The sequence below is a fragment of the Calliopsis andreniformis genome, chromosome 10 (assembly GCF_051401765.1).
Source record: "Calliopsis andreniformis isolate RMS-2024a chromosome 10, iyCalAndr_principal, whole genome shotgun sequence".
Classification (NCBI taxonomy): Eukaryota; Metazoa; Arthropoda; class Insecta; order Hymenoptera; family Andrenidae; genus Calliopsis; species Calliopsis andreniformis.
In genome coordinates this window covers 8,965,240-8,985,043 of record NC_135071.1, presented here as the reverse complement: position 1 = coordinate 8,985,043, position 19,804 = coordinate 8,965,240, and the positions used below count along the sequence as shown (strand labels likewise).

The window sequence follows — 19,804 nt, the reverse complement described above, 5'->3', positions numbered from 1 at the left end:
ATTGCCGATTAAATTACAAATTACCTTCTGTAGTCATTCATTGTGATTGCCATGCCTTAATATCATCTTAGTACAGATGGAATGTTTGAGAGAATTTTGAGTTAGAATCATTTTTTCTGTTCCATTTCACAATGGAAAACTTCATGAGCACCTGAGCTTCACGTATCTAACCAATCGCAAGTAAATGAAGCACCTAAGAGAAAGAATCTGCTTCAGCATGCATTTGTAGTAGTACGCAAAGCACGATATTCTTCATGTCCATTGTATTGGGAAAAAGTACGAAAACAATGAGAACAGATTAGATAGAACGTCAAATTGATATATAGATTAAATGCACGCATTGAAGCACATGCTTAAATAACGCTCAATGCATATGTATATTGCATATTATCACATGGCTAGCAGTGATATAAAGGCACGAATCTCGTTTACGTGTACGTGGATTTGAGTAACACGTGTTACGTTAAACATTAACGATTTTATAAATCGAGATACTTCCTGTGTGGTGTTATTAAATTTTTTTTTTTTTTTTTTTTTTTTTGTTTAAGTTAAAATCTCTTAATCTTAACGTACATGCTTTCGTGAATATTCTTATCGTGCAATAACGACCGTGTTTAACAAAGAGACGGTATACATCAGTACTTCATTATACCGCTCAGAGGTTACGAACAAGACATTGTTCCGTCACCGCAAAGTCGCAAAAATGTCGTCTACTTTGCAAAAGTCGGCTCAGTTATTATTTAAACGGAATTTGCCAAAAAGTTTCACCTGTTTCACACATATTGAGAATAATACTTTGCGGCAATTGCATCAAGTGTCCAGGACGCAGTTTCTGCGGTGCGAGAAAGATGTACTCTTCGCAAAATATTTAAGGTAAGCTGAAATTTCAAAAAAATGTATACGCTCCTGATATAAACAAAAATTAATAGTCGATAATACATTAATTTATGCAAAAGTGGTTTTATGCAGAAACAATTGAATAATTTAATTTCTTACTCATTATTATACACCTTGCTTTTTTGCAAAAACGGACATGATTATTTAAACTTGATCTATTATGTATCTTATGTGCCTGTTGGAATTGTAAGATATATCAGATTAGATATTAAATATCAAATATTAAATGTGAATAAATACATGTTATGAGTATGTACAGAGAAATCTGGTGATCTGACCTTTTTTGTTTTATCTACACATACATAATACCAATAAAATATTTCATATTTTATTTTAAGATGTAAAATATAATAGGGTATTATTTATAAGATCAAGGAAGAAGAAACAGTAGCTATAGAAATTATACAAAAATGATAAAAGGGTTTTGATCACAGGTATATTTATAGTAATTTGAGTTAGTAAAATTGATGTATAGGGAAACTAAGCTTGCAGTGTGAAGCTATAATTTATAATTAGTCAACATGTACATACAAGTATTTCTTTTTGTTATCATAGAATTAAAGTAATAGAATATAATAATTACACGGTGAAGAATAATTGATCATTACTCTTGAGATTAATAGAATATAAAAACACAGAGACAATTATGTTAAGTAATGAATAGAACTTTTATTGAGTTATATAGTAAGATGAAAGTAATATGTTATTACTGAATTGTATGAGTATTACTGATGAAAGAATTACAAAAATCTATGTATGTACCATGGATTGAAAAGTTTAAATAAATGTATTGAAAGATAAAATTCACTAATAACACTGAAAATTGTATTTTAAGTGGTTGTCTATTTACTAACAGAATAATATCAATGTGTGTACATACAATATAGTTTGAATATTTGAAGAGTAGCTATTATAATTTTATCTGTTCTCATGATCGGCTTATATGAATCCCATTGCACATTCATAGTATAAACTGATAAAAAATCCATGAAATAACAACAAAGAAGCAAAGCCTTAATAAGCCTTACTAAGGCTTAATAATATTACATATGTTTTAATACTCAAAAAGTGATATTTCATCATTAGATATGATCTAACAACTTAATACAATTCAAAAGAAACATGAAATTCAGCTATTTTGAATTCTACTGTACTTCTGTAAAAAAACTATTAATGTAAACTTTAAGACGACTTAAAGAATATTTGTATACATATATATAAAACTTTGAAATCAGAAGTATAAAATGATAAAAATATTTACAAATGATATTTGGCGTATTTTAACGCAGTATACATAATACTTCTGTATAAAGTTTTAAAATACAAGTAAAATTGTTTGTATTCTATACCGTCTTTAATAACAAAATATTTTATAAAATTATGAAATTGTGGTAAATGTAATATACAGAAGCTGTACCTTAAAGTATAAAACAACTATTTGTATTAACATAACTAATTATAACAAATATATATTTATTTATTAGTTTTTTAATGTATATAAATATAATTTATGTATGTTTTATATGTATATGATTAGAGTATATGTATAAAATAATATATAGATATAAAAAATTTTAAAGTATTTAGAAGTATTTTTAAAAATTAATGTGTATATGTATAAATGCTTCAATAAACAGGATACAATATGAAACTTATGTATGTGTATATTATATCAAAATTTTTTTATTAATTTATATATAATAATTTTTTGTTGTGTTAACAATCATAACATGCTGGCATGTCACAAATTTCGGCCGTTTTAACAAATGGAAATTATTTGTTATTAATGATGCATCTATCAACACTAAATTAGAGGTTAGGAATTTGTGCTAATAGGTATATTATAAGTAAATATATGTACATATTACACCAACAATATTTTACGGAGTTTTCGATTGTAAAATAATGTTCGTACTCATGGATTACTCATTTTTTATACTGTATTATTTTCTTGGTAAATAACTTACATAAATTTTAATTAATCAAAAATTATGTGAAATCAGTTTTTATTATCCTAGATTAAGTAAAAGAAGACTGAATAATACAAATTTATTAACTTATAAAAAGTCTTTGCAATCTTTCGTAAATAAAAATAATTTCTATACAACCCGTACTTTTCATATTTTCGTGTTAATAAGCATATCGATGAAATTCTCTTTAGTTTCGTCAGGTTTACAATGTATTACTGTTTGTGTCCCACGATGTGTTATTGCTTTTATAATGACTGTAATGGATTTGCTTATTTCTGAGCCCACTTCTTCTTCCTCGTTCTATGAGTTCATATTTTACTCTTTTTTTTATAATACTATTTTATATTTATAAACACGTCAAAGGAAATGAGAATTTTAGTTACGAAACCAAATGAGAGTTGGGTTAACATTACGCTTTAATCCCAATTTCACTGTTAACTATTTGATAACTATTTGATAATGCTAAAGTCAGTACATGTTACCTTTATAGTAATGTCACTTTGTACTATTTCTGGTACCGGATCTTCTTCTCCGAGTGACATGTCGTAAACTCGAAATGTGTTATCGAATAAGCAGAATTGACTTTCATGGAGATCAATTTTTCTATTTGCATGACAATCAATTTTATTGATTGTGTGTACCAATCATTCTATGGTTCTCTATGTTGACCATTCTTTTTCTAATGATTTGATAGAGAGAATAAGAAAATTAGAGTGATCTTATGTATTTATGTATACACATAATATGCGACCTTTGCAATAGTAAGTATTATTTAAAATGAATATAGAGATTTAATCTTATTTTTAAAATCCAAATATGTAACCCATTATCAGTCTTATGTATGCACATATACACACGTATCATTATGCAACCCTAAATAGATATCGTGAGATATGTTTGATGCACTATTTAAGCTATAAAAATGTAACTTAGATCTCTGTTTTTCTTTAAATATCCATTCAAAGCTTTTCAAATTAAACAAGTTTTTTATGCCCATTCCTTGTGATTAAAACCACTGTGAATTTATTTTTCGAGGTTATCATATTTCATATCGAAATTGAAAATAATCATAATAAGTATTTTAATTCTCTGAGATTGCATAATCTACATGAACTGCCAGGATGTAATTAAATATGTTCGAAGCGTAATAAAACATGTAAAAAATAATTCTTGTTTATTTGGTACTTTAGTATGTTAAATGAGTATGCACTTTATTTTCTGTATTCATTCTGTTATTTGTTCTGGGATATACAGTTACGACGAAATTATTTTATACTGCTATTCTGTTTTGCAAGATGGCTCGTGTAAGTCAGTCAATAAGACTTTGAATTACATATTTACATACATTTCTATAAGCATACACGATATATTTCATGTAAAATATTTTTTGTCAAGCAATGCAATACATGTAAATTACAATTGTAATCTAAAAATCGAAAAGTAGCATCATCAATACAGAGTAACGAATCTAATCCAAACTTCAATTTTTATGTACGTTTGTTTAAAAGAAAATAATAATTTGTTTATTCTATATTTAATATAATAAAATTTATTGGTTTCTGAAATTATTATATTACATTATTATGCTATATTAATATTTATATTAATCTATAGTTCTAAAATAAAAAAGAACTGAAATAATGTATAGATATAAATAACACTTAATATTTACTATTTTGACGATATATATTTAATTTATTAAATTAAAATTTGTACTTAAGTATTAGATAGGCACAAAATGTTACCCGACGATTTAAAAAAACCTTTTGTTATTAACATATTTGATGCAACACACAATGGAGAAATATAAAAATGTTACAATTATGAAATCGGATTGAGAAATAGGTGAAACTGATAAATAATGCAGAAGATTCAAAAAAGTAAAGTTACGAAAGGCAATTTTACTGTATATTCATGACTACAATAGACAGATTATAAGGTTGAAGTGTAACTTAAATGCTACCTCCACAATGGATTCAAACATGAATACTGAACATTGGATACATAAAAAAGAGAACTAGAAATCTGGCGATGTGACAATTATTTTTCAAATCAGTATAAATTTTGTCTATATTTATGTCGATTATTTTGGAATTCAAGATATTACTGTACAATATTGCCGCAGTATACAAGATGTTCAACAACAGGTGTCAGAAATTTTGAGGAATGATTCTATATGCCAAAGTAAGACGAAAGTGAAGAATGATAAAATTGGATTTGAGGCTTTATTCCCAACTATTTCCAAGATATTAAGGGGGCAGACTCCTCGTGTCGTGAGCTGTGTGCGTGCGCTCACACAAGCAAAGAAAGTCATACACGTATGACGTGTATATTATATAAAGTATACAAATTTATATGTTTCCACTAATGCCCATTTCTTCGCAACAGCGCTTCGATTGATTCGGAGTAGGTCCCGAAGGAGTCTGCTCCTTAATTACTGTGTAAAAAAGACACTTAAGAGGGTAGACTAGTCACGTGACTTTTCGAGATTGCCAAATCGGTATCTAATGTTGCAGTTTTCGTTACAGGAATAGCCTTACCTACAGACACGTAGCTGCTTATTGAACGCGAGATGGAACTATTCTGTAATTTCGAATTTGGGACGCGACTTAGAAAATTTCCCCCTCCACTACACACATACTAATGCACGAGCCACGTGTATGTGAGCTCGAGCATCGACAGCTGAGAAAAATTGAGAGAGAAGGCAGATATGACCCTTACTCTTTCGCTCTTGAAACGCTGATTCAACTATTCAAGTTGCCGAAAAGCGACACGAGCTACCCACGATCTCTTCAATTGCCCAAATACATATACATATGTATTCATTTTTCGATTTGTTAAAAGGGGGCAGTGGCGGATCTACTCTTAAAGAAGCCCGAGACCTCACAAATTTTTAGAGCCCCATTGTAATAAATAAATTATGGGCAATGTGTATTGCTTTATTTTTATGCAATATTAAATACACGCAAAATTGAGAATGTTTGGATCAAATATTTAAAAAAACGATATTATATTGCGATAATAATGTAACTATATAATCCACGCTCTAGGTGCAAAAAGTTAGCAATAACTCAGTATACTTTCGTTCGATTTGCTTCAAATGTTTGGTAGTTGTTGCTAATGCTATTCTGTTTAATTACACTGTTACACCTATGGAATTTCTGGTGAAATAATGCGTACGTACATATTTTTGGTGATCTTGTTTTACGGGTTCCAGGGTGACCTAGTGTGTATAAATCCCTTACTGGTGAGACCTCCAGAGATTCTTATGAAATTTTTAGGGATGAGTATAGGTGTGATGACGTTTCGTGAAATATCTCTATGCGTATTTTTTATGAACAATCAAAACAAGTCTATACACATATCTTTGGAAATTAATAATAGCATTCTGAATGAAGGCTGTTGGGTAGCTATTAACTTCTCAATATACGTATAGGATGTGGCAGTGCATATGGTACATTTGAGAAGAGGGTGATTGGGTGACACTGAAAGTAAGGAATGTAATCTTTATATAAGATACTTAGTTTTCGGGAAAATTGAATTTAAAGATTCGTCTGATATATGTGTATTTGATTATCATTTAACAATTGGTAAAAGTGTACCTTTAACAATTAATAATTAGAAAATGGAGTCAATTCCGTTATTCTTGATTTCTAATTTATTTTGCCTTATAAAATCACGTTTTTGACACTGAACGTTTGTGACACTTCTTGATAAACTGCTTTCATACAGTCAAAGCCAGACTGTATTTACAGTTATTCAGAAACTTCTATGTTGTTTTTGCATCTACTAATCCAAGTTTTGTATCTGCTGAAACTGATATATGTTTTGTATTAAACATAAAACATTAGGTTTAATATTTGTATCAGGGTCGTACATACAGCACGACAGAGATTATTACAAAAAGAATCAAAAAGGAGCAAGATCGTTTTGCTCACAAGTAGAGCTGTTCGATTTTTCAAGAAAAAGCTTCGAATAACTGAAATTGACCCGAGTAACCGAGTAAAAATGTTTCAGACGGCTCGAAACGTTCAAGCAGCTCGAACATGTTTCAAGCAAAGCTATTCGAGCACATGACAAAAGCGACCTGAGCCTGACTCGGTTCGAATAACCGAATCGAACCGACCTGACAGCTCGTAGAAAGTGAGAAACGCAAATAAACCAAATGGTAAATAGCAATAGTTTGTGATTATCGAAAATAATTACAATAATTTATATCTTTTGGAGATGAAGAATGTTTCACCACTGAAAAATTTGTATGATTTGGATATCAGTTTAAAAAAAATCTTACAAAAGATTTATAGAAAAGAACTTTCAAAGATTTTTTATTTTAAGATAAGAATTTTGGTAGAAATTAATAAAGTTATGGAACTTTAAAGTTTCGCAACTTTTTACTAGTATTTAATTAATGCAATAAACATTACTAGTAGCATAGTTCCCTATTTCACCTTGAGTTACAGCTAAGCAGACCATCTTCCTTTTTTCATTTGTATTTTGTAAAGATTGTTATTCTATTTCACTTACTTCTAGTACACGTTGTGCATTCTTCTTTCTAGCCAGTCTGTGTAGTCTCCCTTCAAATAGGCAGCTTCACATAAAACTTCGATGTGTCAAACTCCAACCAGGCACCTTTGCATTTTAAAAAAATGCAAGTCTTGAACTCGTTTACAAAAACTCTCTTTTCTACTTTTTTAAATTACATATTATTTTTCTCTCTGAAATACAGTAATTCTAGTTCTAGGAGAATGACTTATAGGATTATGTACAGACTCTTGTTGATAACTTTAATAGTTAGTTAGGTATTTAGTTAATATAGGAACTAAAAAGTATACGTTTCTTGCTGACTCTGGCAACTAAATTTTACTACGATAACGCGACTAAACGATGTAGAACAAGTTTTCTGTGTAAATATAATAATTAGCATATGAATCCCTATATCTTAATGGTAGATACATGTAAAATACGACCTCCGCCATGATCTTTATCAATATTACAATATACAGAACTATACCGTGTCCAAAAGAAAATTATATGGTGATTCTTGAAGCGATAAAAGGCAGTAATGAGATTTATTCTTATGTGCTTCATTAAGATTCTAATAGTAACAAATGTAGTAAAATAATAGTAAATTAATAAAACAGTAAATGTCGTAAAAAATATTGCTATTAGGAATCAGTCTTTTTTCTACGGTATTATACAGTTTGAGATAATTCAAGGATTTTCACTATATTTATATAGTTATATTATCATTGCCAGATTCTGTGAGTAATTAATATCTATTTATCACGCGATAAAAACTCTAAGCCTTTGTGTTAAAAAAGATGTGTTGCATCTTCACAAAATTAAAAAAAATCGTCTGTAAATATATATACTTGACAAAACTTAGTTTTCTGGTAAGATTAAATTTTAAGATTACAAGCTACTACTGAAATGTACCTTTGTAGGCTCTGTTTAGTTGGTAATATAAAACATCTAAAAAATTGAATCGATCACTCATCTGGAATTACACTGTATATGACAAATTTAACTTTTTAAATTTTTTACTTAGACTACGTTCATTATTATCGGCACGCTACTTAGAATCGAACTTACGAAAATGTCTCACGTTTTGATTGACACATTGTACATTGGACTGAACATGAATGAAGCTCAATGATAAATAGTATTGTGGCCAAAAGACTGACATCTCGAATACGCGATGATGGCTTTCAAAGAGATAAAAAAAGAAAAACTTGTAAAGCTATTTTAAATCAATTTTGAGACGTACAAAAGAAAATTTATCATCATCTCGCATAATATTGAACGGAACAAGTATAATATTTTATGCGAGTCACCTTGTATATACATGTATGTAAAATACTCGTATATGTACATATATACTTTTTATATACATATATATAGGGCACAATATAACTTGAACAACGTATTCTACGACAAGTTTAAAGTGGCACAACAAATCTTTCTTGTGAAATGAATTCGACGTATGTATCGCAGTGCGAAATTCATTTGAACGAAAATCGTGGTATAAACTTTATTTGGTAAAACGATACAATTTACCCTTGTGAATTTTATTAACACAAAATAAGTATAAAAACTGACGTAAAAATGGTGAAAAAGACTAAAATTTAAAATTAAAAGTTAAAATAAAGATCTAACTTAAAATTAATTTCGGAGGTGTTTCAGGTACCAATAACATGCAGTACTTTGTCGTTATAAGCTCATCGCATTTCTTGCAATTATTTGATATGATTATTTTATAATCAATTTGTCTCATTTCTGTCTTCAGCAACAAAAAAATGAGTCAAAAATGTATGAACTAATAATTATTAGTATAATTTAATTTTGGTATCGAAAAAGTAAAAGATAAAAAATTGTTGACTAATATTATATTTCTGAATAAACTATTTTCCACAAGAAAGTACCGTGTATTACAATTAGTGTTGTATAATTTTGTGATCCACTGTATTTTAGACGTGGCATAACTGTAAAAGCATAATTTTTGAATTACAAAATTGTAGTTTATTCGAAGAGCTTTTCAAATATAAACTACAAATTATTTTTAGATTAGTATCGACGAACTATTTATTGCAAGTAACGAGAGTTTATATGAAGTGTTCAAATAAGATAATTTTCGTTAAATAATTTAATTTTTTTATCAACATTATTTAAGAAATGTGATCTGAAAATTATATAAAAATTTGTAATCTGTGTTATTTTTAAAATACACCTGTATGTGATATGGTAAATATAGATTAGATAATAACCCATATAGCACAGAGACGCCTTAAAGACATCCAGTAAAGTTTTAGGAATGTCCACAAAACGTTTTTGAAACATCCAAAGTTATAAATCAGTATGTCTTCAGGACATCCAAAAGCGGAAGTTTCTAAGGAATTAATTTAGTATGTCTTTAAAACGTACGCTGTTGGATCTTTTTAAGACATTCAAATTATGTCGTAAGACGTTCAGGCATAAAATGGACATAAAATAGACTTCAAGACATGTGCTACATAGGAAGAAATTTATAACGACCAAATACTGAACTTAAAAAAATTTAGAATTGTCTCTCTCTTCAAGAACTACTCCATCAAAACTAATTTAAAAAGAAAGCGCCAACTCTAATCAGCTGGGGCTAAGTCAGTACCCAGATAGCACACGACGTCTTGAAGACGTCTATTTTATGTTCATTTTATGCCTGAACGTCTTACGACATAATTTAGACGTCTTAAAAACATCCAAGAGCATACATCTTAAAGACTTGCAAAATTTACGTCTAAAAAACGTCTTAAAGACACACTACATGGACGTCCTAAAGACTTACGCTTTTGGACGTCTTAAAAACGTCTAATTTTTGTCTGAACGTCTTATATATGTAATTTGGATGTCCTTAAAACGTCTTATAAATGTTTCTTAAGACGTCCTAAAGACATACTGATTTGTAACATCGGACGTCTCAGAGATATCTTTTGGACATTTTTAAAACTTTACTGGATGTTTTTAAGACGTTTTTAAGATGTCTCTGTGCTATTTGGGCATTGAGAGAAACTGATATGCATTTAGTTAGTTGAAAGTAATTCTAGAGAAAGTTCTACTTCTGCTGTACATTCTTTAATTTACTGTAACTTTAAAGAAATAAAGATTTTAACGAAACACAGTATCATGAAAATTTTCATTATTCAGATCAACGTCGGCTGATGTACGGGCACAATATTCTGTCAATCAATCCCAAATTGTAACAACCAAAGATGAAACTCGTGCACTGATGGCTGTGTGGCCCGATATTGTTCGGGAACTTACGGATCCTGAGTTTCACCGTGACATACCAGAGACTGCCAAGTGGTTTGCGAAGGTACTATTTCCGACAGTTGTAAATTACTAAACAAATATTGTTCTTCTATAGAATTTTCAAATTTATTTTAAATGGAACCATATTTATATTCATGCCTGATCATGGTCCACGGACATTAAACTCACAGAACTTACACTAGTGATAACCATATTATGAGATATTTATAGAACCAGCCCCCAACTTGCAAATATTTTGCAATTTGATAACGAAAAGATAAACGTAACCTAGCCCTATTTCCTGGATTCAGTACCCCATATCACACTAAATGGACACAATAACAAGTTGCTTTTGAAACTCTGACAATAAGACCTCATTAACTGTGGAATACCATCCACTTCTTCAAAGATTTCAATAAACATTCAAATATTGTATATTTTTTCTCTACTTTGTAGTAGTAGTTTTTATTTCGATATCATTAGCTCTCAGTCTAAGAACGTTTTGTTTTATTCAATTATCTCTCAAAAATTTAGATAGCACACGTCTTAACCCTCTGTTTACAGACGTTTTTTACATTCCTATCTCTACAGGTACGCGTCAATTTGGCGCACGAACAAAATCATACATTTTATTTAAAGAACAACATAATCATGCACTGTTTACTTAAACATAAAACTGATAAATAAAAAATTTAGTGAAATATTAAATTATTTATTTGAAGCTTATTATATTTACTGAAATATTGCTGATGGGTCTCTTCTATCAGATGTAAGGTATCGGGTTCTTAAAGTATCGCCGCTCGCCACATTGTTTATTTTACCTTTGACAGTTACTTTCTTGAAGAATTAACTCTTTTATTACATTTAGATTTATTACTGCAGTAATGGTTTAGTGAGTGAAGCCAACCTACTAGCTTCAATGCTTATTTTACTATTACGTCAAATTGACGCATATTCGTAGAAATAGGTATACCACCATATAGAGAATTTCAAAATTAGGAGGTTTTGAATAAAATGAATTTGGATATATATTTGTCTCGTTGAATGGATAGAAGTCAGTATAAGTGCCAGAAAAAAATGTAAACAGTTTACGTAATTTTCCTCGTAAAATTCGAAATGCGTCAAAGTGACGCGCTCTGTAAACGGAGTGTTAAAGACGCCTATTTGTTGTGTTTTAAGATGTCTTAAAGTCATACTGATTTGTAACTTTGAACATTTCAAAGACGCCTTTTGGACATTTTTAAAGCTTTACTGGATGTCTTTAAAGCGTTTTTAAGACCTCTTTGTGCTTTATTGGGAGCGTCAAGTATCTACAGATGATGCGATGACTCGCTTGAATCAGTGTCAAAGACTGACACGAGTTAAAAAAATAAAAACAATATAAACAGTTGTTCGAAAACTTACTGCAGTAATTGAATAAGTTGTCTCATATATTCATTTTATAGTTTCCACGCTCGGCTTAGGAGTTAGTGAGAAAGCGAAAAAAAGACTTCTTCGATAACTTAATATAAGTGTGTATTAATTTATTAGTAGTAGTTCTAGTGTTAACTATCGCGTGACTTGTTACAGCTTCTATAATGGTACACACTATCCAGTGGTGGTACGTGTCATCTATTTTCCTTTCCATTTGCTCAAGTTCATCGTTTACGTTCTATTAGGCTCTTTGAACAGTCGTCGATAGACTGCAGATGTTTATGCACTTCTAGGAAACTAAAATGTGTACAGAAATATACAAAATAGTCAAAGTGAAATGCACGGAAGGTAAACATAATATCTGGAAAATACCTATTTATCAATCTCTATAATTAGAATTTGGTCATATCCAAAGAGCGCTTATCCTTGATCTTCTTTTGCCAGTGATTTGCTACATATCGCATTTTTTTAACGATACAGTGGAAATGGGGAAGCCTGTTCAACTTAAATAGCGCAATTCTATAGAAACTACAGCCTTCACAGTTCTACTTAATTATCATTGCAGATTTTTATGCATTTACATACAATTTAAGTATGCAAAAAAGGACATATAAAATATCTAAGGTAAAATACATGTTATAATATTTGGAGGCTGAAACGAATTCTTACTTAGTGTCTATTATTTTAATAATATTTATGAATAGGCTGCGGATATTTATGCATTTATAAAAAATTTAAGTTTACAAAATACAAAATAAATAATATGCACACGTTATAAATATTTGTAAGTATTTATGAAAACGTGAATTTGCATAAAAATCCATAGTCTATTTACGAACATTTGAGGTTGCATAAATATCCGCAGTTTAGTCGTTACTCATTTTACTCTATACACATGTCTATTAAGAATGATTAAGAGGTCAGTTCCAGCAACAAAAATAGTATGCAATCGTAAAGAAGCGGTAACTTTCAATTTCCTTAGTACTTTTATACACAGTAAAAAGTGCAATAAAAAGGCGATTTTAAGATAAAAAGCAACAGTATTTACCGTTGAGATAAGTTAACAATTTAAACGTATGCATCTTTTTGACATATCAGATATATCGTTTATTTTGAGGAATAATATTTGATTTAATGGTTGGTATCAGATTGCCGTAAATATTTCCTATATTTTTACCTATGTAAATAAGTACATAATTTACACGTTACCAGTATAACTCCAAGGAAGTGCAATATGGTAACAAAATATTTCCTTACGTATGAAAAGTCGTGTAGGAGAGTCCAAAGGTGCTACAGCACTTTTTAAAGAAATTTTCTTTCATTATCATATAAGTACCTAACAAGTGTTACAAGATAGGGAAGTGCAAATTCTGCTAACAATGAATGCAACAATAGAAACAACTTATAACGAGTAATTAATTCATTCTGTTACATGTTCGAAACACTTAGACCTTAATATTTTTTAAATAAAATTCCATTTCTTATTATTTGTACACTGCTTTTTAAAGCGAGTTTATAATGAAAAGTCTAGGAAAACTTTTCATAGAATTGATTACTTAAATTTTACTCGAAGTTGTATTCTTTACAAAATTATTCCGTTTTAATATCTCTGTTTTAAAATTTTTCATGTTTTCCTTACTTTTGACCTAAAATATCTTCGCCATACTTTGAATTAGTACTTATATTGGATAGAAGTTTTGCATGTTTTGTGAAAATTATTTTTATTGCACCGAAAATGTAAAATATATACGTTTTTACGAGATCGAAGTTTAAATGATTATACAATATATTATTCGTCTTTGTCTATAATTCGTATTCTTCCTCACAGTACAGTGAACAGAAGAATAACGTAACAAAAAATAAGCTTTATTACATTTTCAGGTACTCCAATACAATGTACCAGGAGGGAAAAAGTCGAGAGCATTGTTAACTGTACAGGCATATAAATCGTTATGTCCTCGTGATCGATTAACGGATGAAGATATTCGCTTGGCACAAATTTTAGGATGGTGCACAGAACTGGTACGAAAGCTTTAATATTACTTTATGCCACTATACATAAAAGTTTGACTTTGTACCAATGCAAACGGTTTTAATTTCCTTCTGTTATGAATACGTATCATTTCATTACAAACTAATTAACATTCACTTAGTTTTTGTCGACCTATTTTTACACATTAATTTACGCATTAGAGGTCAACAGTGCAAAATATGTAGGACATTATAAATATTGTTGTAATGATTTTGAGATATATTTTAATACTCTCTAGTCTTGGAATTTACTATTTTATTGAATAATGCAATTAGAAGACAGTTATACTATTTAAATACAGTTGATCTTGAACTACTGTACGTCATGCGTTTTTAGAAATTATAATAGGAACTTTTCAAGTGGATGAAGTTAATAATAACTATTTTTGTATATATTATAAAAATTGTAATATTTTTGTGTTGAAATAAGACGAAAATCAAAAATAACAAAATTAAGTTTAAGGCTTTGTTTCAGAATTAGTCATTGTTGAGAAAACGCCTAAAATTCTAAATAAATGTCTAACTTGGAACTTATTCTACTGCTAATGTGTGTTAAATCAGACACAGTATAATCACTAAAATAAAAGCCGAGACACATTTCATGTATACTTTAGGCAGTTTTTCAACAATTAGTAGCTCTCAAATGAAACCCCAACTGCAATTTCGTTGTTCCTTATTTTCATCTTATTTTCACGTAATTGTAATTGTAAACATGCGTTGGTATAAAAAATGTTTACATTGCAGTTACAAGCATTCCTGTTAATAATGGACGATATAGAAGATGGATCGCGAACCCGACGTAAACAATTATGCTGGTATCTAAATAATGATCTTGGATTAGCAGCAATTAATGATGGTATGATGCTAGAAATGGGAATATATCAACTACTTCGAATGCATTTTAAAACAAAAGATTATTATTCAAATCTTGTAGAGCTGTACTTAGACGTAAGTAACAATAACAAAATAAACGCACACATAGAACCTATTGTTACTATACAAATTTACTTAATATTCGTTACAGACCACATTCAAAACGATAAAGGGCCAGTGTTTGGATTTATTATCAACAAATCATGGGAAAGAATTAAATTTAGATCTCTTTACTATGGATCGATATAATGCTATTGTTAAATACAAAACAGCTTACTATACTTTTATACTACCAGTTGCAGCTGCCATGCATCATGTAAGTTAATTTATTATTTATGCTTTCATTAATTGCATGTACACACGTATTTATCGAACAAGACTTAGTTCTCTTTATTTTAATTTAATACCATTAGTCTTATAACAGCGTATGTTTCACAATATTTACAGGCTGGTATAAAAGACCAAGAAATGTACAGACAAGCGAAAACTATTTTACTAGAAATGGGTCACTATTTTCAAGTACAAGATGACTATTTAGACTGTTATGGAGACACAGAAACTATTGGTAAAATTGGTACGGATATAGAAACAGGAAAATGTTCATGGCTTGTTGTTGTAGCTTTGCAGCGCGCTACGCAAAAGCAACGAAAAGTTTTGGAGGTATGCTACTAATAAAATTACATGGTTTTTTTTTCTAAATAATATTGTAATTATTAATAATCTTTAATGATACGCAGGATTGCTATGGAGTAGCAGATCCAGAGAAAGTGAAGCGAGTAAAACAACTGTATGATGAGTTAGGCTTGCCAAATACTTATTCTATTTATGAAGAAGAAACGTATAATCTGCTAAACACGCACATACAACAAATATCGCGCGGTCTTCCACATGATCTGTTCTTGAAACTACTTCAAAAAACATACCGTAGGTCATCATAAAAAGATTAATTACATAGTTATCAATAATAGACTGATTCGACCTACAATGTGCTTCCTTTATTTTGTGAATTTATTTAAAGAAATTAAATGCAATTTATGAATTTATTGATCATAAGAGCACAAGGACCAATAATAATTGCATTTTATTTTTATTGAACGAGCATTTTAGTACTGTTAATATCTTAAAAAGAGGGAAAAAGACAATAATCTTTCATGAATTTTAACGGTTGTTAAATCATGCACAACGTTAAAAGTAATGGTATTAAAGGAAATAATAAATGGTAATTTTATATTAGGGAAATAAGATATATTATGGTATATTATATGGTATACATACTAAATACATTTTCTTACAAAACTTCATTTTTTGTGCATAAGAGCATTTATATAAATCTGATATTCATGTTTATATTTTACAAAGATTAAAAACACAGTTAAATGAATTTTCTAATGAAATCTTTTTATTTTCCTTTTATGTCCCCATGGTTGATTCTTTTTCACGTTTTGTCTAACTTTTGAACGCACAAGTTGTTTTAATTCTCGCCTAAGGTTTTTAAAGTCATCATCTGGAATAAATTCTTTAGAAAAAAATTTCACAGCATCTAAAATTAATCAAATAATTAAATTAGTAAAAAGATTATTTTTTAATGCACATTTATATCTATCACAACTATGTACCGTTAAACCGTGCGTCCTTGACATCAAAAAAGAAATTATTTGTATCTACAATTCTATCATTTATATCTTGTTCATTCTGTGTACATTCTTTATTATCAGTTTTTAGTTCCTCTTTCATATCTGTCTCATCATCAGATGAGTCATATTTGAATGGATTCTTTGCATCAAAATTAAATTGAAATTTAGGTTTCACAGGTTGAATAACAGTTGCATTGTATTCTTCATTTTCTAAAACTATATAAAAATGTATGAATGCTGGTTAGTGCAAAATATTTTCAATTTTGATATAAAGTATTTGGCTATAGTTGTCGGAAAATTTAAAGAATGACTTTTAACATTAAAATAAGACAAAAATTAAAGATAAGAAAATTGCGATTGAGTGTTCAGTTGGTAATAATAAGCAGTTAAAATTTGGTAAAATATGCCTGAAACTGGACAAATCAAAGGATATCATTGTTTGCGTACAACTTATAGCAAGAGTTAACCGTTTAAGTGCCAAGGAGCGATTTTGCGCTTCTTTGTTGCTCGAACAGTGCCAGCGCTCTGGCCTGCGAATCCGACGATCACAACACGCCCGATTTTTGTCGATACGTGACTTACTGTTACTATTCAGTTTTAGATAATTTAAGACAAAATTGGAGTAATATTACAGTTTATAGACGTACTTGTTTTTTTTTCTTATAAACAACCATGACTATAATAATATAATAAACTTAATAATGTAAAATAGAGTATAACGGAATATGACACGCGCTATCGCATCGCGTGGCAATTATCGATTGGGAAATAATAATGACCAGTGGCACTCAAACGGTTAAACCATTAAGAACAGAACATTTTAGCCAAGCACTTTCTGTGTATAAAATAGAGACAAACCTTTTTCATTATGTTCTTTTCCATATGTCTGAAGTAAACTAAAGTTTCCACCCTCTTTTAAGCTTTTTGATAGTGAATCCGATACTGAAAAGTAAATGTCTTTTGACACTTCCACTTGAGAATTTTCAACATCTTCAGTAGCTTCTTTAGTTTTTTTCCTTGTTCTAACTGTTTTAACATTCTCTTCTGACTTTTCTGTAGTAATTTCATATTCCTTGTGATTACTTTCTGTAGGGTCATACCTAATCATCTCTTTCCTAGGAAATTATAAAATCTATTGTGTGAAAGATATTGTATCTTACATAAATCTATGAAAGAAGTATGTGTACACATTTTCTGGTACATAATTTGGAAACCTTAATTCTTTGTTAGCTTCTTTATTACTTGAGGCTTTTTTTGAAGTAATCGGTACTCCCAAGATATTTCCCAAAATGTCTAATTGTAGTTGTTTTTCTTTTAGCAAATCAGATTCATCACTGTGTTCCACTGTAACATTTTCATCTGGTTTGTGATCATCATCCAAAAATCGTTCATCAAGTTTAAACCTTTTATCATTTCCCAAAGTAAGACTGTGTCCATAAGGCTAAAATTATTAATTAATTAATATTGACTATTTAGATTTAGACTGTGTCTATTTTTGAAAACAATATACCTTTCCTGCTATACTTCTTTTACTTTCAAGATTATCAATATCCCAAAGTGATTCCCCATTATCCTTGGCACCATCATTATCATCATCGTCATCATTATCAAATAAATTGCGTTTGTTCTGTATTTTCTTCTTAACCTCTGGTTGTTTTATTATATCAATATCTTCATCAAATATTATTTTATTCTGACTTGGCTTGTTATCCTGTGGAAATGAATATAAAAACGTGTTACCTGAAGAAAGTGGTTTCAATACTTAGAAAATTTAATGTAACATTTACCAAATTTTTTAATGCATTTTTCACAGCCAATTCTTTAGCTTTAAATGTTTGTTTCTGTCGCTTTAATGACTTTAAACGCTTTTTCTCAGATTCGGTAATCATTTCAGAGGATATTTCTTTATTATATTCACGTTTTTGAGCACTCATTTTTATCATGTTTATAAAAAATTTAGGTTATGTCAAACATTAACACTCTTCCTTATACATTCACATGTGTATCAGCACATAACCTACAAAACTTCCAATGACGTGAAGGTATCATGTGTATGTCCAGTGTACATACACATACACACACACATACAATTTCAAAGTAAATTTTTAATCATTTGAAACGGTTAATTCGATGAAAATCGCTCTACAATCGAGTCAAACTACGAATAACGTGTCTGTACTGTACTGTACATAAAATACATATCGCACATGTACTTCAAAAATGAAACAAATCAAAACACGTGATTTTTTAATTATAGCTATAAATCAGTTTGGTAAATGCACCTCTATTCAGTATAAAAAATTTATTAGTTAAAAATCAAAATTACAGAATTTATACAAATAACTGTTTAAATGTAAATTACAAATTATTTAAATAATACCAAGAAAATTATTAAATGCAAGTAAGACTATTTTGGCTAATTATTCAAGTAAGATAACTTTCATTCAGTAAAACTATATAGTTTTACGTTCACAGTAAAAGACAGACATTTACAAACTTAGAGCAATGTAATCTTTCGGTGAGTGTGACGTTTTCGTTGGATAACGGCCACCTAAGCAATATTAAAATTGAAATATACTAAGAAATATTAAAATTAAAAAAAAGAAACAAGGATGATGATTAGGTAGCCTTCTATAGAACGATCCACAGTTTTCGAAAAGTATTTAGTAAGTCTAAATAGAAGGAAACATAACTGGACTTGGCCTAAGAATCAAGAGAGAACATTAAAGCAAAGAATAGAATTGAATAAGATTGGCGTTTGATTGAATTCTTCTTTTGATATCTTCATTCGATGTTTACTTAAACCCTATGATAGTTACTGAAACCGTATGAATTTATAAATCACATTTTAATGAAATCCATTGGTGGATACGACATTTTAATTTGATACTGACCTAAAAGTTAATGAAAAGGGAAAACTAACAAAAGAGATGGAGGGGGTAGTGTACATACAAAATATATGCAATAAAAGAGATAAATTTAAAATTTGAGTAAAATTTACCAATGGTCAAGCTGCGCACTGGTCAGGGCAGTTCAAGGGTAGTCCAAGGGTAGTCCAAGGGTAGCCCAAGGGTAGCTCAAGGCCCAGTAGGCCCTTCACTGGATCCCCAGGACGATCCGCACCTGCCAGAAGATCCGTAATAAGTAAAATACTCGTGCTCTTGGAGAGTTATTTATACTCTTTGGGGGAACCAATGAAAG

At 29.7% G+C, this 19,804-nt stretch overlaps 2 protein-coding genes across 5 annotated transcripts; one reads left to right on the top strand and one right to left on the bottom strand.

Moving 5' to 3' along the window:
- Positions 1–137: 137 nt before the first annotated feature.
- On the top strand, positions 138–16,354 carry LOC143184324 (farnesyl pyrophosphate synthase-like). 3 transcript variants are annotated; one of them, XM_076386452.1, is made up of 7 exons: positions 138–873; positions 10,548–10,716; positions 13,947–14,087; positions 14,841–15,044; positions 15,121–15,285; positions 15,417–15,629; positions 15,707–16,354. In XM_076386452.1, exons 1-7 carry the CDS (start codon positions 704–706, stop codon positions 15,905–15,907), a joined length of 1,263 nt encoding a protein of 420 aa, XP_076242567.1. In that variant the 5' UTR covers positions 138–703; the 3' UTR covers positions 15,908–16,354. The 3 variants fall into 3 exon arrangements, with proteins under 3 accessions (XP_076242567.1, XP_076242569.1, XP_076242568.1); XM_076386454.1 differs by lacking the exons at positions 138–873; positions 10,548–10,716 and adding exons at positions 12,374–12,413; positions 12,510–12,689 and having other exon boundaries at positions 15,707–16,204; XM_076386453.1 differs by lacking the exons at positions 138–873; positions 10,548–10,716 and adding an exon at positions 12,375–12,689 and having other exon boundaries at positions 15,707–16,204.
- LOC143184325 (uncharacterized) lies at positions 16,204–18,731 on the bottom strand. Of its 2 annotated transcripts, none has more exons than XM_076386457.1 (7): positions 18,692–18,728; positions 18,391–18,620; positions 18,114–18,314; positions 17,818–18,044; positions 17,462–17,718; positions 16,586–16,819; positions 16,204–16,509 (listed from the first exon to the last, which is right to left on the bottom strand). In XM_076386457.1, the coding sequence occupies exons 2-7, from the start codon at positions 18,544–18,546 to the stop codon at positions 16,355–16,357; spliced, it is 1,230 nt and encodes a 409-aa protein (XP_076242572.1). In that variant the 5' UTR covers positions 18,547–18,620; positions 18,692–18,728; the 3' UTR covers positions 16,204–16,354. The 2 variants fall into 2 exon arrangements, with proteins under 2 accessions (XP_076242572.1, XP_076242571.1); XM_076386456.1 differs by having other exon boundaries at positions 16,355–16,509; positions 17,791–18,044; positions 18,692–18,731.
- Between the last annotated feature and the right edge of the window lie 1,073 nt (positions 18,732–19,804).

Coding starts and splice junctions, on each gene's coding strand:
- LOC143184324 (XM_076386452.1), top strand. CDS start 704: ATGTCGTCTACTTTGCAAAAGTCGGCTCAGTTATTATTTAAACGGAAT. Junction 10,717..13,946: donor CTGCCAAGTGGTTTGCGAAG/GTACTATTTCCG, acceptor TTACATTTTCAG/GTACTCCAATACAATGTACC. Junction 15,045..15,120: donor TTGTAGAGCTGTACTTAGAC/GTAAGTAACAAT, acceptor TATTCGTTACAG/ACCACATTCAAAACGATAAA.
- LOC143184325 (XM_076386456.1), bottom strand. CDS start 18,546: ATGATAAAAATGAGTGCTCAAAAACGTGAATATAATAAAGAAATATCC. Junction 18,315..18,390: donor AAAATGCATTAAAAAATTTG/GTAAATGTTACA, acceptor TCATTTCCACAG/GATAACAAGCCAAGTCAGAA. Junction 17,719..17,790: donor AATTATGTACCAGAAAATGT/GTACACATACTT, acceptor ATAATTTCCTAG/GAAAGAGATGATTAGGTATG.